The sequence below is a fragment of the Nanorana parkeri genome, unplaced genomic scaffold (genome assembly GCF_000935625.1).
Source record: "Nanorana parkeri isolate BGI_ZX_2015 unplaced genomic scaffold, ASM93562v1 scaffold805, whole genome shotgun sequence".
Taxonomy (NCBI): domain Eukaryota; kingdom Metazoa; phylum Chordata; class Amphibia; order Anura; family Dicroglossidae; genus Nanorana; species Nanorana parkeri.
Window position 1 is genome coordinate 277124 of NW_017307073.1, and position 17360 is coordinate 294483.

General features: G+C 42.6%; 1 protein-coding gene across 1 annotated transcript in view; it reads right to left on the reverse strand.

Moving 5' to 3' along the window:
• Nucleotides 1–17360, reverse strand: part of SYNJ1 (synaptojanin 1) — a 97280-nt gene that overhangs the window by 27024 nt on the left and 52896 nt on the right. Inside the window, exons 12-18 of the mRNA XM_018565007.1 lie at nucleotides 14326–14491; nucleotides 11158–11181; nucleotides 10581–10772; nucleotides 8505–8589; nucleotides 8133–8273; nucleotides 5338–5530; nucleotides 2719–2877 (exon numbers count right to left, since the gene is read on the reverse strand). Coding sequence (XP_018420509.1) covers nucleotides 2719–2877; nucleotides 5338–5530; nucleotides 8133–8273; nucleotides 8505–8589; nucleotides 10581–10772; nucleotides 11158–11181; nucleotides 14326–14491 — 960 coding nt within the window. The remainder of the gene's footprint in view (nucleotides 1–2718; nucleotides 2878–5337; nucleotides 5531–8132; nucleotides 8274–8504; nucleotides 8590–10580; nucleotides 10773–11157; nucleotides 11182–14325; nucleotides 14492–17360) is intronic.

Here is a 17360-nt window from a genome sequence, read left to right on the forward strand (position 1 = left end):
CTGCAGGAGAAGAAAAAACAAACTCTGAACACAAATTCTAATAGTAGCCAGAAATCCAGCAATATTAGGACAAATGCAACTACTATATATGTTCAGTAGTTTAAAATAGGATTTTTGTACTCACTGTAAAAACCTTTTTTGGTGACTATAGAGCGACACAGGAAGTCTTTTACCTTTGGGTTATACTGCAGTCTACAGGAGGGTTGGATACTGGCAAACAAATACAAATTGGGCCAGCCCAGGATACGCCCTCTTACTCCTAACATGCCTCAGTTTTTGTAGTAAAGCAGCACGAAGAGCATGATCATAAAACACAGAGGCAATGTGCCCCTCATTGGATACCAAGAAAAGGACTTAATGGTAAGTACAAAAATCATATTTGCTTTCTCGTCCATTGAGGGACACAGGATGTTTTAATGATGGGATGGGCAACACAAAAAAACACATGCTAACCAGCCAAAAAAACAACAGAGAACTGTGGAAAGCCTGCAGTTCAAAGCCACCTGAAGGACCTTATGCCCAAAGTAGTCATCAGATAAGGTGGAAATGTCCACCTGGTAGAATGTGTGAACAGAAAACCAGGTGGCAGCCTAGTCAATCTGGGAAACAGCTGTTTCATGCTGAAAAACCCAAGAACCACATACAGATCTAGTACAGTGGACGATGGTCTGCCTGAGCCACCTGGATATGATGGGACGAGAAGCCAGTGCAAACTTACAAAGCCAATCTGGGATTACAAAAAGGAATCAATTTTTCTGAAAGAAGAAGTGGCAGAGACTCTCTCTCACAGAGTGAATGTCCTGAGATTCACATCAAGTGAAGTATGCCATGTACGATGATAGACCTTGTGAGAAGCAGACCTCCTAGGCTTTAAAATCTTAAAAAAACACCAATCCAAAGATGACCCAGCCTCTCAAAACCTGAGCTTCAACATCGATGACGTTACAGCCAGAGCTTAGGAAGCAAGAAGCTAAATAGGCCCTTGAAATAGAAGATCCAGACGATCTGGTAGAGTCCATGGAGTGTCTTGCCTGGTCTACGTATGGCAGCCACCTGGGCAGTCCACAACAATGAAGATCAACAGAATGGCCGCCATCTCAATCCTGCAAAGCAGACCAGGAAGACGTTTCAGTGAAGGAAAGGCCTAGATCAGGGTGTACTGATCCCATGGAGACACCAGAGCAATCACTGCTTCTGCAACAGGATCCCTGTACCTGGTGACAAACCTTGGCTCTAGAGAGGGCTTCCAATCATTTACTGGTTGGGTTCTTAAAAAGGCAGGTGTAGCTCCCACCAGCATTGTGGTCAAATCGGTACAAAGCTAATAAATGCTATGGGGGAGCAAAGTTCTTGCCAGGTGGGGGGTTCCCAATCTCTTTGGAGGAAGACTCGGAAAACTGGGTGCACTCGGAAGGTCTTTGCCGTCTTATGGAGTCTAAAAGGTCCCTACACTGGGAATAGTACTGGTTGAAACATGCTCATCCTCTAGTTTTAGAGTGAAGCACAACACATCAATAAGAGCCGAAACGGTCTCTTAATTTGGGGGTATTGGCCAAGGACTGTGACTCTTCCACAAGAAGCTCATCAGGAAAAGACTGGAGCAACTCAAAATCACAGTCTTAGTAGCAGATGGCTCAGAGGCAACCAAGGCAGTGGGTAGATCCAATACATACAGGTGGTTTGGGCTATAAAATCTAGCATTACTTTAGTAAGAGCCTTAGATGAGAGGGCAGAGAAACCAGCCACACCTAAATGGAAATAAAAAGAGATTCTGAAGACAGGATAGACCCTAGAAGCAGAGAGCAACAGGATTCCAGGCTGCAGATGCTGGCACCATCAGTAGGTGCACTGCAAGCAGCTATGGAGCAGGTAGTAGAGTGTGAGTTGGGGGCACCGGATACAGGGGGAAAGGAAAAGTTTCAGGGAGTAGAAAAAAAAAAAGTGCTAGAAAAAAAGAAAGAAAGAAAGGATTACTTTTTTTTTCTACAGCAGAGCTGAAGAAAAACCCCCCACCTACCTAGGACACTAACAAAAAACGGAGGCATGCTGGTAGTAGGAGGTGTTTATCCTGGCCTGGCCTACAGTTTTTTGTTTGTCAGTGTCCCTCAATGGGGAGAAAGAAAACATTTCCTACCTTCAAGATAATCAGAGCTACCATTTTGTAATGAATATGCCTTAAACCACAAGATCTAATGAGATAAAAGATAATTTACACATTAGATAAGATTAGTTTATGTTATCTGCAGTTTTATACCCTGAAACAGTCAGTTCTGTCCCTCTTGATCTTCTCTGACAATATGAGAATGTTTTAAAGCAATAAGTTATTCCCACTGAATGATTACAAGTCAATAAGGCTTCGTGAATTCAATTTAAAAAAATAAAAATACATATGATTTTGCCATTTATCAGCTGTACATGGTCTTGGGAAGCAAAAGGCATATAGTTTCTAAATGGACATAATCCAATTACAAAGTTCATACTACAAACCCACCAAATTAAAAAGATTCGGAGCTTTTCAGATGAGCTCATTAAGATTAAGTGATGTGATGAAACCTGAATCCCACAGACCTTTATCTTTTGAATATAAAGTGGTTGGGGGTGCAGAGGTGAAGCAGGAAACCACTTAAAAAAGCTGGAAAGGACACGTATGCTGGACATGATTATTTGCATCATAAAACGGTCATCTGCAATTCCCTATACGATACCCTGATCACATACTTGTCCAACATCTTTTTGTTTTACTAGCTGATCTCCAAGTATAAGGGAATCCCAGTTCTGATTTCGGATCAGCTCCTTCACCTCCTCATTGGGTAAGTCAATGCGATAATTGAAGTCACCACACCAGAAGACGTAGTCATGAGAGAAAAGCATGCGGCCCTGGAGAAATAAGTGAAAGCAGTGATCAGAGGGATTACCATTTACTAACACAGTCATTGTTGATTCATGCATGAAGATAGCAAAATGTTCAAGCAGTTAATTTTTTTTATAATAAACATAAAAAAGGGGTGGGGGGGGTGGGGGGGATTAGGTATGTTAGCGAAGAAGATCAAAGTCCATTGCACTCAACTCTAGTAAATGGGAACCAATTAAAAGCAGATAACACTAGTATGCCAAAATGCAACATATTTGATCATACAAGACCCAACTTCTTCTTTTAACAGTCTGCTCTGAAGTTCCTCTGAAAAATTTTATGCTATTGGCTGGTGCTCACTTTCTCATTAGAACCCTCAGATCTTCAAGTGAATACAGATATATATTTAAGAGATCAGCTTAACCCTTTTGTGAGTTTTTTGAATCTTAGACTTCCAGACCAAGTTTAGCAGCGTTTGCATGAGTCATATAAATTGACAATAACTCGATGGCTGACATTTCTGATTGACAGCAGGTCTAGGAACATACAAAGTTGTACATTCCTAGTTCTTTGCTGCAAAGGTTAATTACCGTTCTCACAGCAAGGGGCATTTTACATTTGGACTGTATTGCTGTTACAAAAGGAGTTAAAATAGAACTTTGGCCAGGATATGGACATTCAACTATTTACATATTCTTAACAAGTGGGGAAGTATCAGACTATATTAAAGAAGAGGGGAAGAAAAGACCGCACGGAAAGGAGAGGCAGAGAAAAGACACTGAGACCATACTGCAAAACCAGATTGGGGGAGGAAGGGGGAGAGAAGAGGCAGTGAGACCAGATTGTGCAAGAGAGGTGCATTCGCTGAAGGGCTATAAAATGGAGACCAGAGTGATGAGGAGGGAAGAGAAGAGGCTGCAAGACCAGTTTCAGGAGAAAAGGGAAGAAAAGAGGCAGTGAGACCAGATTGGAAAGATTGTGGGAGAGAAGAGGCAGTGAGACCAGTTACGGAAGAGAAAAGGCAGTGAGATCAGATTGAGGAGAAGGGAAAGAAAAGAAGTAGTAAAACCAGTTTGAAAAGAAGGGGGAGAGAGGAGGTATTAAAACCAGAATGTGCAAGAGAGATGCATTAATTAAAGGGCTATAAGAGGTCATAGAGAGTAGATCATGGGGGGAGGGGGTAGAGAACTTATAATCAAACCATAAGGAGGGAGAGAGGAAGCAGAAAGCTTGGAGTACAGAATGCATAAATGGGAATCAAATGATGTGTATGAATATTTATTTTATATTATGGATTCAATAAAAGCTCAAAAAAAGATCTCTTTTGAGGAGGACTCCTGGATGGAGGAATATTTGATCTACTCTTGTAACTACTTTTCAGGCAAAACTGCAGCACACCTGTCTTCTATGTTCTTACTTTATTTATTTCATTACACAATATTTTGACTACATCTCATCTTTTATAGCACTTAAAATGGCTATGGAATGCAACCAGACATGCCAGCTGTTGCCCTGACCATGTACCTCTTTCTCCATTTTGCTAGTTTAAAACGGTGTGTGTTAAAACTGTGTGCGGGTGCGTATATATATATATATATATATTAACCTGCCAATATTATCCCTTAACTAAAGCATTGACATTTGCTGCTAGGATTGCTACTGCTTTGCCGTGCAGACCTTTCAGCAGGACCTGCTTTTGTAGAACACTGAATTTTCAGTCACTTACTTCCTCTTCCTAAGTTACATAGTTAGGTTGAAAAAAAGACACATGTCCATCGAGTTAGCGACAAAAGACTTTCTCTGTTGGCTGCTCTACTGCAAACCATGCAACTCACTCCCCACACATATCTGCAAGCATTGGAATGACAATATGCACGGGGAACTAACAGCTGCAACCATCTGTGGAAGCTGTTGTGAGAGCTCTGCAGGTAGAGATCCTTCTCACTCTGGGCCACCAGCATCTGTCCCAATATGACACAGACACACCACCCTAGGGATGGCAAATGCCTCCCTGACCTCTGGCCCAGTCCAACACTAAGTACTTTGCCCTCTGCATGCCTTTTTTCTTTTTACACAGGGTCCAGAGTTTAGGTGCTCTTTAAAACAGAAAAAAAATGGAGAATAAAAGGATAATATGAATGTCCAGCTTGGCTGTCTATGAAGACATATTTGCCTACAATGATAATAATCATCATTTCTTTTGTATAGCAAGAGATGTCCTGCGCCATTCTGGGATGCAATGTTTATGATCATGGCAGCTTCTCTAAAAAAAAGGCTTCATAGACAGTCAAATAATTTGTCTGACCTACACCTTTCTAAGGTTAAGGTTTTAAAATTTACTATAAATATGCATGCACACACACACACATGGCCATCCAGTTTTAGGAAACCACAAGTTTTAGATGATCTCAGTACCTATAATTTCTATAAAACTGCAGGTTAAGCCCTCTTTTAAATACAGAGATTTGAGAACTGGGAGTCAGTACCATTGGAAAGCTTAGCTTGCGACATATTTCATTGTAGTCTTCATTTCTTTCTTTGACCTGAGACTGTCCAGCAGCAAAGTGACTACAGACGAAGCAGAGGCTGGTGGTGTGAAAGAGCATTCTGACGGCGACTGCACCTTTGTTTCCCGTGGCTCCTCCCATTCCGGTTTTCACTGTGTCCACCGCAACATCCCTAGATAAAAATGGCCAAAGACAAAACACATTAGACTAAAGAAGAAAGGTACAAACCGCTCAAGCTCTATCCTGCATACTGCAAGAAAGCAATGTTTGTCTATAGAAAAGCTGATCTGCCAGGCTGGCTTATTACTACATGTGTATTGGAGCATCACAGCACTCCAAATTATCTTTTTGGAAAGTATAGATAAAGGACGAAATCCTAAACTAAAGTCTAAAAAAAAAAATTTGCAATCAGGAAAGCTTTCTGGAATTAGAGGCACTGCAAGTCACTTCTCCCAAAATGCTTTCACCAAGCAATTTATTTTTTGGTGTAAGTTGTCTGTAGCCGAGCTACATCATCAGTGTCTGCCCAATGATGAAATGGAGAAGGCATCGGATGAGGGATAAGTGGTGGAGACGATTGCAGCAGCAGGGAAAGTGGAGCTGGCAGTACTAGCAAAAGAAAAATTAGGAGGAAAATTTGGACACAAGTGTGCAGTGCATACAGTAATGTGGGACGTTCATAGGTGACTTGTATTTAAAGGTGCATGTGTCATATGATGCTCCATCGCCCTTACTTTTTCCAACAGTACTTGGTAACTCACTGACCCACAACAAGTAGCTAGCTATTAGGCACGTGATTAACTGTGCTTTATTTCTCTTTTCTACATCAAGATATAGTACAACCTCTAAACTATTAATGATATACACTATGTTACCAAAAGTATTGGGACACCCCTCCAAATCATTGGATTCAGGTGTTCCGTAAAATTCCTTGCTACTAAATATTCCACGGTCACCTATTAGTGGTATTATAACAAAGTGGAAGCAACTGGGAACAACAGCAACTCAGCCACGAAGTGGTAGGCCACGTAAAATGACAGAGCGGGGTCAGCGCATGGTGAAGCGCACAGTGCGCAGAAGTCGGCAACTGTCTGCAGAGTCAATAGCTACAGACCTCCAAACTTCGTGTGGCCTTCAGATTGGCACAACAACAGTGCATAGAGAGCTTCATGGAATGGGTTTCCATGGCCGAGCAGCTGCATCCAAGCCTTACATCACCAAGTGCAATGCAAAGCGTCAGATGCAGTGGTGTAAAGCACACCACCACTGGACTCTAGAGAAGTGGAGACGTGTTCTCTGGAGTGACAAATCACGCTTCTCTGTCTAGCAATCCGATGGATGTGTCTGGATTTGGCGGTTGCCAGGAAAACGGTACTTGCCTGACTGCATTGTGCCAAGTGTAAAGTTTGGTGGAGGGGGGATTATGGTGCGGGGCTGTTTTTCAGGGGTTGGGCTTGGCCCCTTAGTTCCAGTGAAGGGAACTCTTAAGGGATCAGCATACCAAGACATTTTGGACAATTTCATGCTCCCAACTTTGTGGCAACAGTTTGGGGATGGCGCCCTTCTGTTTCAACTTGACTGCGCACCAGTGCACAAAGCAAGGTCCATAAAGACATGGATGAGGGAATTTGGGGTGGAGGAACTTGACTGGCCTGCACAGAGTCCTGACCTCAACCCGATAGAACACCTTTGGGATGTATTAGAGCGGACACTTCTCGTCCAACATCAGTACCTGACCTCACAAATGCGCTTCTGGAAGAATGGTCAAACATTCCCATAGACACACTCCTAAACCTTGTGGACGCCTTCCCAGAAGAGTTGAAGCCAACTCAATATTGAACACTACGGACTAAGACTGGGATGCCATTAAAAGTTCATGTGCGTGTAAAGGCCGGCGTCCCAATAATTTTGGTAATATAGTGTAACAAACAGTATATTTATTCTAACATTCTGTAAGTGTCACAGCAATCCGTAAGCAGACTGTCTCCCATTTTCATAAAAGAGGGGTACAGCAGGGATGAGTTAATACATGAGAAATCATTTTAAAGAAGGGAAAGGTGGATGGACCTCCAGGTATTCTGTGTATCGTTCAGATTTAAAGTTACTTATATTTTGCCTTCCCTGGTTCCTCAGTGTTCGGTGTTCCTAGGCAGACTGCATATGCATGCAAACTGCCCTAGGTAATGCTCACATGTGCCAAACCTCCATGATTGAAATAATAATAAAATCCATTGAATGAAAGAGGCAGGCCAGGGAAAATAAGCCTGGGGAAAGAAAGCACTAGATGAAGCTGGACATCCTCCAGCTAGGAAATAAGGCAGGAGCTCTCTGACTTGCTGCAGCTTCTAATGCACACTGTGAGAAGCAGGAAGTGAAGGGAAATCCCTCTAAAGTAGCCCCAGATAGCAGTAAAAAACAGACAGGGGTTGTAATCCTTCCCCACTCTATAAAAAGATGGAAAAACCATTTTTTAGCTCGACATATACTTCACTGTCTGTGGACAAATCAGTGGTGATGACAGAAAATATTCGCTCTTCCCTGTAAGAACTGCATGCCACCAGCACCTATCCTTCGCTGCAAAGGAAAGGGGATGATTGCTGATTGACAGCAGAATTATTTTTAAACACATTGTAAAATCCCAGCAGGTGAATACGAGGAGCTACAATGCTCACTGATACCCAATATCAATTTGCTGATGACTCCTTTATTACCCAATTATTGCCAATTTCCAGCTGTGTACGACCACTAATCAATAATTCTGATTGATGACTGACCTGATGAAAGGGGCATGCTGGGGCCTTATGAAGATGAAGAGACACACTCCGACCAACTGCTCTGATGCCAGCAGAACATACTTATTGTCCCGAGATATGGTCTTCTGCAGCTCCACAGCCCACAGCTTTTGGTTGGTTGTGCTGTAAGAAAAAGACACATTAAAGCAACACAAACATCAATTTGACATGCATGCGAGACATTAACAGTCCACCTAAAATAATTGACTTCTCTGAATTTGGTGCTAAGCTTTATCCATTCATCATCCCCCATGTGGTCAGTATGACCTAAAGGCCATTGAAACATGGGGGAATAGTGGGTGGGGCTTAGCTTTAGTTATCTAAAGGCCAGTAACAGAACATTGTAAGACTCACCTTGCGTTGACAATATTTCCTGCATTTAATTCAACCATCTCCTCAAAGCCGATGGCAAATATATCTGTTGGCTTGCTTCTTCTATCTGAAGTAAAGAAAAGAAAAAAGGAGAGGAACATTTAAGATGTTAGGATGTTAAGATCTTCAGATTATACAGGAGTATAGACTATCGATGAAACAGATTCATGGTCTTGAGGAACCCCTGATAAAACTAAAGTCAGTGGGAAGAATGCCCCTTCCTACATTGGCGGTCAGTGGGAAGAATGCCCCTCCTACATTGGCGGTCAGTGGGAAGAATGCCCCTCCTACATTGGCGGTCAGTGGGAAGAAACCCCCTCTTACATTGGCGGTCAGTGGGAAGAATCCCCCTCTTACATTGGCGGTCAGTGGGAAGAATCCCCCTCTTACATTGGCGGCCAGTGGGAAGAATGCCCCTCCTACATTGGCGGTCAGTGGGAAGAACGCCCCCCTTACAGTGGTCAGAACGCCCCCCTTACAGTGGTCAGAGGGATTAATGCCCCCCTTACAGAGGTGGTGAGAACGCCATCCTTACAGTCTGATACAAAGACCTTTGGTTTCACAGTTCCAGCTCAGACAAGGGGCACTGGCCCCAGAATTATGCAGGCACCACCAAATGGGAGGTCAATCAGTCAAAGAAACCCAAATCAACTTCTGGAGGAACATTGGATGAGAAAGGCTGGTCTAGATGATACCCAGACATAGAAATTTAAAAAAAGACGATTTTCCCCAGCACACAACTGGGTAAGTAAAATGAACACGGCTTAAAATTATTAACTAAACTTAGCGAACTTTCAATTTTCTAAGTGCACAGTCTCTACATGTTTAGTAAATCAGCTCCACAGACCAGCTTCCAGTATTCACCAAGACCTGGTCATAGACCTTTGGCTATTTTGGTAGAACAGTTAGTGTAGTGATGTCGGTATATGAAGTACTTGTGTCATGGGAACATCCAACTCAAGACCATAGCTCCATGATCTCATCATAAAGGGGTTAACGTGTTAGACAGTCCTCCCTGCACTCACATGCCTGACTTGACTTCAAGGGACTAAAGGAAATGTATATATTGCTCTGGGTTTGTCAGATAGAGATGTTCCTTGCTGGGTACTGTGGTTCTCCTGCTACACACTATATTACTGCAATGTTCTGCAGTGATGTACCAGCCGGGGCAAGGAACCTCAAATGGTGGCGGGATACAGGCTATGCAGCACGAGCAAGATAAGGAAGGAAGGCTGGAAGATGCCATCCAAAGCACTTCAAGAGCGAAAGATGTACTGTAACTTGGCCACCGGAATGGTTCCCTGGTTCCTCATTTTTCCCCCTCAGAAACCTGGCGATACTTTTTTTTTTAACATTTAGATTGTCATTACACACCTTGTTTTAGACCCAGTGACATCATCACTGGGTCTGTTTGTTTCTCTATGTAATGCAGGCAGAACATGGCTGGTGGGAGGGGCCAGCAGGGTGCTGTACATGGCTTCCTGAAAACATCACAGCACCCTGCCTCAGTACCTCTCTAAAGAGCCCACAGCCCTGATCTGAGCAGTGGGCTGGCTTTTGAGAGGAGTTATCCAAATATCAAATTGCCTTGGTGGGGAGATATGTCTGGAGCAGTGGGCATTCCTAGACAAACTGTATGTGTATGCAGACCACCCTAGGCAATGTCCAAATCTAATGCTAAGCCTTCATGATTGAAAGACAAATACAAATCAATGAAAAGGGTGCGTCAGGGACAATACGGGGAGGAAAGCCCTAGATAATGCTGGACATCCTCCAGCCAGGAAATGAGGCTGGCTCTATCTGACTTGCTGCACATTCTAATGCACATTGTGAGAAGCTCGCAGTGTGCAGTGAAATCAGAGGAAGCAATGTCAGTCCAGGAGAGGAGCCGGTACAACTGCACAAGACTGAAGGGGAGGCCGGAGTTCAGCTTCAAGGTAAAACTGAGTGAACCTTTGCTAGGTGGCGCTGCGAGTTCATTGACCGGTTCCAGTGGTTGCCTGCAATTTGTCTGTGATACAACCAAAGTGTATGAAATGAAAACAGAGCCTGGGTTACCTTGGAACTCCTGAATTCCAGCAAGTTTTGGAGCATCGAGTAGCCAGTCTGTCAGAGTTTGATTTTTAAAAGCGATGCTTCTGAACTGCTTCCCTCCATTCACATTCCAGGTACCAATGCAAATCCGGATTTTCCTGGGCTTGGCGTACCTGTAATAATTCTCACACATGCTTTGCAGTACCCTTGGTGATGCTAGAAAAAGGACAAAAAAACATTCAATCAGTCTGAAAATCAAACCCCAAAGTCCAAATAAACCTGCTGTACAACATGCATCTATGCCGTTTTCTGTTAACCTATCAGACATCAGCTTTCACTTTCCTAAGCAGAAAAAGGGAAGTGAAAGAGCTTCACTGATTGGTTGTAACAAGTATTGGTCCAACTCAGCACTTTTGTTTTTAACAAGTTATTAGGAAGCCCAATGTGCACCAACGTGATGATTTCATCTGAAAGGACTAACTTAAAGTATATGTGACATCAAAAGGATTTCAGGCGTATTCTTCTCATAAGCAAAATGTCATTTCATTACAATAATTAGGGGAAAATATGTATACGAAGTGGTCAGAGTGCATTACTATACCTGATTGCAACATGAGTTCTGACACTGATCAGGCAGCAGGAAAAGGAAAGAACAGATTGTTAATGGCAAATAACTGAGCAAGTCAGAAACACAGCTGAGATATCAAAATTCAGGGCAATTCAAAGTATCTATAAACCCCAAACTGTAATAGATGATTGCAGCTTACCAGTCCCTAGATGTGAGAGTTGCATTAGTTTCCATTTTTCTGTTTTCTACCTTTATTTGTACCTGGTAAAGCTGCAAACGCACATCCTAAGTTTTTAGACATGATGCGATTCTAGATTCGTTTCGGAAAAATTTGTTTTGTCGGACAAATTTTCGTCATTCGGATGTATCCGAATTTCTGAACAGAAATGATGAATGAAAACGAATCCGAATTTCCTGGATGAAATTAGTTAGCGGTAATCTGTACGAATTTTCGTTGCACCAAAGTGACATTAAAAAGAAAAAAAAATGTTTTTTTTCCTTTTTAATTTCACTGTGCTGCAACGAAAACGAAACAAAATTTCGTACAGACTACCGCTAACGAAATTCGTCCGAATCCAAATTCCGAACCGAATTGACTTTCGGACTCGAATACCGAAAAACAAAATAACGTAAAATCCGAATCAAAACGAAACTAATTTTTTTGCTGGTGCACATGTCTACTAATTTCTCCATTGTATTTATGAGGCCAGCTATGGTTGTCACCCACACTGGACTTCAAACATGTCTGCATTTGTTCATCTCCATTACATGGTGGATTGAACGGTCTAGTAGTTTAAACAATAAAGAAATTGTCCTTCATTCTTTCTTTTAAGCTCACAGGGATTGACAAGGACATATCCAACAGGATGAACAGATATTTTCTACACTTGCTGAAAATTTTCTTAGTCTGAAAAATGAAAACCAAGGTCAAGGATAAGTGAGCTGCAATAATGGGATTATTGACTTACAGTAAACTACTATTCTTTGAGTAAATGAAGGGACACATGATGTTAATTCCGGTACATAGGGTTATGCTGCTGCTTTCAGGAGATTGGACATTGGCATACAAACCTGTAAAGACTTCCCCCGAATCCAGACAGTGATGACAGAGGAAGTCAGCCTGCCGATCTTCTCCTGGGATATGCAGAGAGGGTATAAAAGACTCCTCCACAGCATGACAGGCTGGCATCCATCCTGAGAACCTTCCAGTTCAGCAGAGAAAAGGGTTTGCCAGACTCCAGGGCTGGACTCAAGCCTGGTTTTGGGGGTCATGCATATACAATGGTCCAAAGACTGAACATTCTTGTCCCACACAGCCAGAAATGTTTTAAGAAGCAAAACATGGAAGTAGAGAGCTTGGAGGTTTTTTTTTCTGTGGAAGGAAGACTCTGGACATCAAGGACAAGAACTAGATACTCCAAGCGATGAGTTGGGTTCCAGATCTGAGAACTATGGGATTGCCCCAAGACTGACCTGAGGTGCAGTGCATAGACCAAAAGGAAGGCCAAATAACTGGTAATGTTGAGTTCACACTGCAAAACACAGGAAGCATTGATGTGCCAGAAAGTTGGGACAAGCAAGTAGGCATCTCTGGGACAAAGAGAGGCAATGACTGACCTTGTAGATTTCATATGGCATATCTGTACCCTAAAAAGGGGGGGGGTTGAGAAATAGTAAGAACGCCCCTTTTGCCTTGGGAACTGTGAACAAATCTGAGTACAAACCTTGGAACCTTTCCTGCTCCAGAATAATGGTTATGACCACTTGAGAGAGGAAAGAGCAGAGTGGAAATCCTCCAGCCTTGCAGAGACATTGGCAGGTTTGACAACATGAAGCAGGGTGGTGGCAGGGATCAAAATTCTAGCTTGTAGCCCCATTTTCTGGACCCAAACATCTGAAGGGAACCTGTGCAAACCAAACGCATGTTCCCCCACCCCAACAAGCGAGGGCGCCCACTCACTGGGAGTATGCCTTGCTTTCAGGTTTGAAGGACTTAGAAGTCCATTGCTTAGACTGGAACTGAGTTCCTGGAATCGTATTAGATTTGGAGGCCTGGAGTAAATGAAAGAGCGTTTTCTTAGCCTCAGAGGTAGAAGGTTTCCAAGATTGATGCTTAGCTTTCTTTTGCCGAGGTAAAAACATGCTCTTTCCCCCAGTGGCATCATTGAGGCATTCTCCATCAAAGGGCATACACAATAGGAGTTTTTTGCACGAAGTTCCGCAACCAAACATTTAAGCCAATGGGTGCCCTACAGGTATACCAAAGCAGACTCATTCTGGATATTAGGCAACACGAATAATGCAGAAATTGTCCAACGTTGTCACCATCAGGAAACCCACCCTGATGAATACCATGCAGCCATTGCTGAGGATCACATAGACAGGAAGTGGGAAATGGCTTCAAAGATACTGCTGGTATCTTTGAAGCCATTAAAGCAGAACTGAGATACAGCAACGAATAAAAAAGGTGAAAGCTGTTTTATTTTAATAAAGAAATAGCATGATTTAGTACATTAGAGGTCATTCAGTCAGTAAGGGTTTACATCTGCTTTCATTTCTTTTTCTGGAGGAACCATCAGCATCCGAGACAAAACTGAAAATTACAATGGGACTGGTCCAGCTCAATGAACAAGACTTAAAGAGACCCTGTCACCAACAGAACTCCAGGTAAATGCACGGAAAATTTTAATATCCTAAATACTTACTTGCAGAGGTTTTCTTTTCCATATACTACATTTTCTTTACGTGCAATGTGCTTTTTAACTTGCATAAAAATTTGACCCCTTCAGCAAGAGTCAGTTCTCTAGCTCCCCCTCTCCCCCTGTTCGAATGTCCTAGCCCTCTACTGTTTTGACAGTGTCAAATAACTTTGTGCTGGCCCAGCTCCTCCAAGTCCTCCCTCGGCTTTCTATATAGCCTTTGATGTGGCTGCCGGCGAAGGAGCGAGGGGAATACAATAGTGTTATGTGAGTGACAGCTCTGAGTCTACTGACATTACATCCCTGATGGCAAAGCCCAGCAGCAGTCTCAAGCTTTTTAGATACCTACACATGGGAGCATAATGAGCAAAAAATATGCAAAATTCACATATAATCTTATGGGAGGATTGTTGCTGAAACGAATGGTCTGGAGACAGGGTCTCGTAATGGGCAGGATGAGCGTTGTATGTTAGAGAGGACAGACAATGCTCCCCCCACATACCATGTAAACTTCCAGTAGTCAGGAGAGCTCGCGCTTTATCAGCCAAATCGCTGTTCAAGGTGTTTCCCAGCAGCAGCACATCTATCGCTTCTTGCTTGGAGCCATCAAAAAAGTTGTTCTGGATCGTCCTGGTCACTGAGCGTGCTCCGTCCTTCAACTTTCCCGTCTGTAAAATATACAGGCCGTCATTCCCCAAAAAACAACTTTCCCATCACGCTTCTGAGACATCTGACAACTATGAATTATTATTATTATTATTATACAGTTTGCACAGCGCTTTACAATATAAGGAAGACATTACAATCACAATACAATTCAAGACAAGATGGTAAGGAGGGCCCTGCCCCTGAGGGCTTACAATCTAATAGGGAGGGGGAAGTGATACATGAGGAGGTAGCTGTGTGGGGATGAATTGTTTGCGAACGGGATGGTGGAGTGGTAAGTTTGAGGTGGGATAGGCTTCCCTGAAGAGAGGAGTCTTAAGGGATCGCCTAAAGGCAGTCAGCGTGGGAGATAGACGGACAGGTTGGGGTAAAGAGTTCCATAGGATGGGAGAGACTCTAGTGAAGTCCTGGAGGTGAGCATGGGAAGAGTTGACGAGGAAGCTGGAAAGCAGGAGGTCTTTTGAAGAGTGGGGGGGACTGTTAGGGTGATACTTTGAGACCTGGTTGGAGATATAGCCGGCAGCAGAGTTGTGGATAGCTTTGTAAGTGGTTGTTAATATTTTGAATTTTATCCTTTGGGCTATTTGAAGCTAGTGTATAGATCGGCAGAGGGGGGTTGCAGACACTGAGCGGTTGGAAAGGTGAATGAGTCTAGCAGCTGCATTCATGATAGACTGAAGGGGGGATATCCTGTGTAGAGGTTGGCCAATGAGGAGGGAGTTGCAATAGTCAAGACAAGAGATAACAGGGAAGTGGATGAGTAATTTTGCGGTTTCATTGGTGAGGAAGGGGCGTATTTTGGAGATGTTACGAAGGTGAAGGTGGCAGGATTTGGATAGGGATTGGATTTGGGGAAGAAAGGAGAGGTCGGAGTCAAGGATGACACCTAGGACCTTGGCATAGGAGGAGGGGTGGATAGTTGCGTTAACAATCTCAAGGGAAAAGTTGAGATGAATCAATCATTACTGAGACAAACGTTGGAAGGGTTCCTCAACCCAAAACTGACATGTCAGTAGTAGATGGTAGGATGAAACAACTGGTGGCTTCGGACACCTTCCAGGAGGCTTCATCCTAAACTTCACTACACCAGAGTTCCCAGTTCCTGGTGTTGATCTTACTTTGGTTCTCAAATTCTCTTTTCATGTTATATTAAAAAAGGACTTCAAGTATGGTAAAGTGGAACTAAAGCCAATTTTGTTTTCCATTTTTGATAGAGATGGGGAGGGTTATAAATCATTTTTTGCCATTATGTGTCTCATTTGAAAGATTTATCTTTACTTCCTGTGCCATAGCCACAGCAGGAAGAGGAAATCCCTGTTGTCAAAAGGGACACCAGAACTAGTATCCCCTATATTCTAGTTCTGGTGACAACTCAAGATTTAGGATTGTCTTACAATTTCACTGTCTGTGGTAACGGTCAACAGGACAAACAGTGATGGTGAATTACCCTAACAGGGCCACAGACCGCAATAAAAGCCTGACAGGGGTTCTATTTTTTACACTGCTTAAAGTGGACCTTTAGCCCCTTCACTAAAAATCACATCTTGATGCAGCTCTGCATGCCGATATGAAGTCATCTTACATTCATTAAACATTTATTTACAGTTATTTTACCAACAATTAGTGTTTTTCTACTTCCTTGTCCAATTAGGTATTAGCGATGTAGCCCGTGCCTAAGAGATGCATCCTGGGAAGGTTATATCAGCAGTGTATTGCTGGGAAATCTCATTTGTAAACTGTAAAATCTCACAAGATCTCAGGGAAACACATTTCCTCCCCCGAGATGATGTACATGGTCACATGCCCTAGTCACATGTACCAGAGTTCCAGGAAGTGAAGGGAGATGGATTCATCTGCCCTTAGTAAACATGGCCACTCTGAGAAGACAGGGGAGGAAAAGAAAAATAAAAGTTATGCAAAGAATACAAAGCCGACAATTATCTAAAAATGTGTTCTTGGAGATTGTCATTATAAAACATTTCTGAAGGTGCCTTTGATGCAGAAAAGGGTAAAGTGCCTTAAAAAAAAAAAAAAAAAAGCACAAAGCTTTTATACTCATTAGGAACTGTGTACAGGTTACAAATGTGACCATTCCTCTGCAGCTACAAAGGTAATAAAGTAATTAGAAGAATAATTACATCTCCCGATGTTTAATTGCTTCCTGGACAAAACAGATTCAATATATAGATCTGGCATCATAAATGAGACATGTGTCCTTATTTAATAACAGTACATATGTATAATGAAGAGTAATGTCATGCATTTTCTTGGGTGTACGAGTTTTTGCCAAATGCAATTGTATTTTATAATAATACAAATCCTAACATGCGGCAAAATATTCACACACAACTCAATGTCTTTAAAAAGCATTGGGGTTTTCCTCAAGATAATCCTAGATCCAGGGGTGGAAGTAAAGGCAAACTGGGAAATGGCCCAGGGCCCCCACATTCTTAAGGGTCCCCAGAAGCTTTCCCATGTGTGTGTGTGCACGTGCACACACACACACACACACACACAATAAGTCTCAAGTTGCTGCAACTCAATATATAAATATACAAACTGTTGCTCAACCAGACATTAGAACCAAGGAGATTTGTGATGTAAGGTGTGATTATTGGTGCCAATAGCAGTGATTGCATCGACTCAGAAACTGCTGGTCATAAGACTACTGAATAGGGGGGGAGTGGAATCAGAGGTCACGCTTATAAATCCAATCCTTTACAAGAAATTACACCCAATACTAAGATGAGCTATACCCCCAGGGGGACCACATCCAAGCATTTGAAGCATAAACTACTTTGTATAGAATGCGGACTTTTAAAAAGGTACCCACTGACAACTTATTATTTATGGGAGTGAATAAAGGGGATG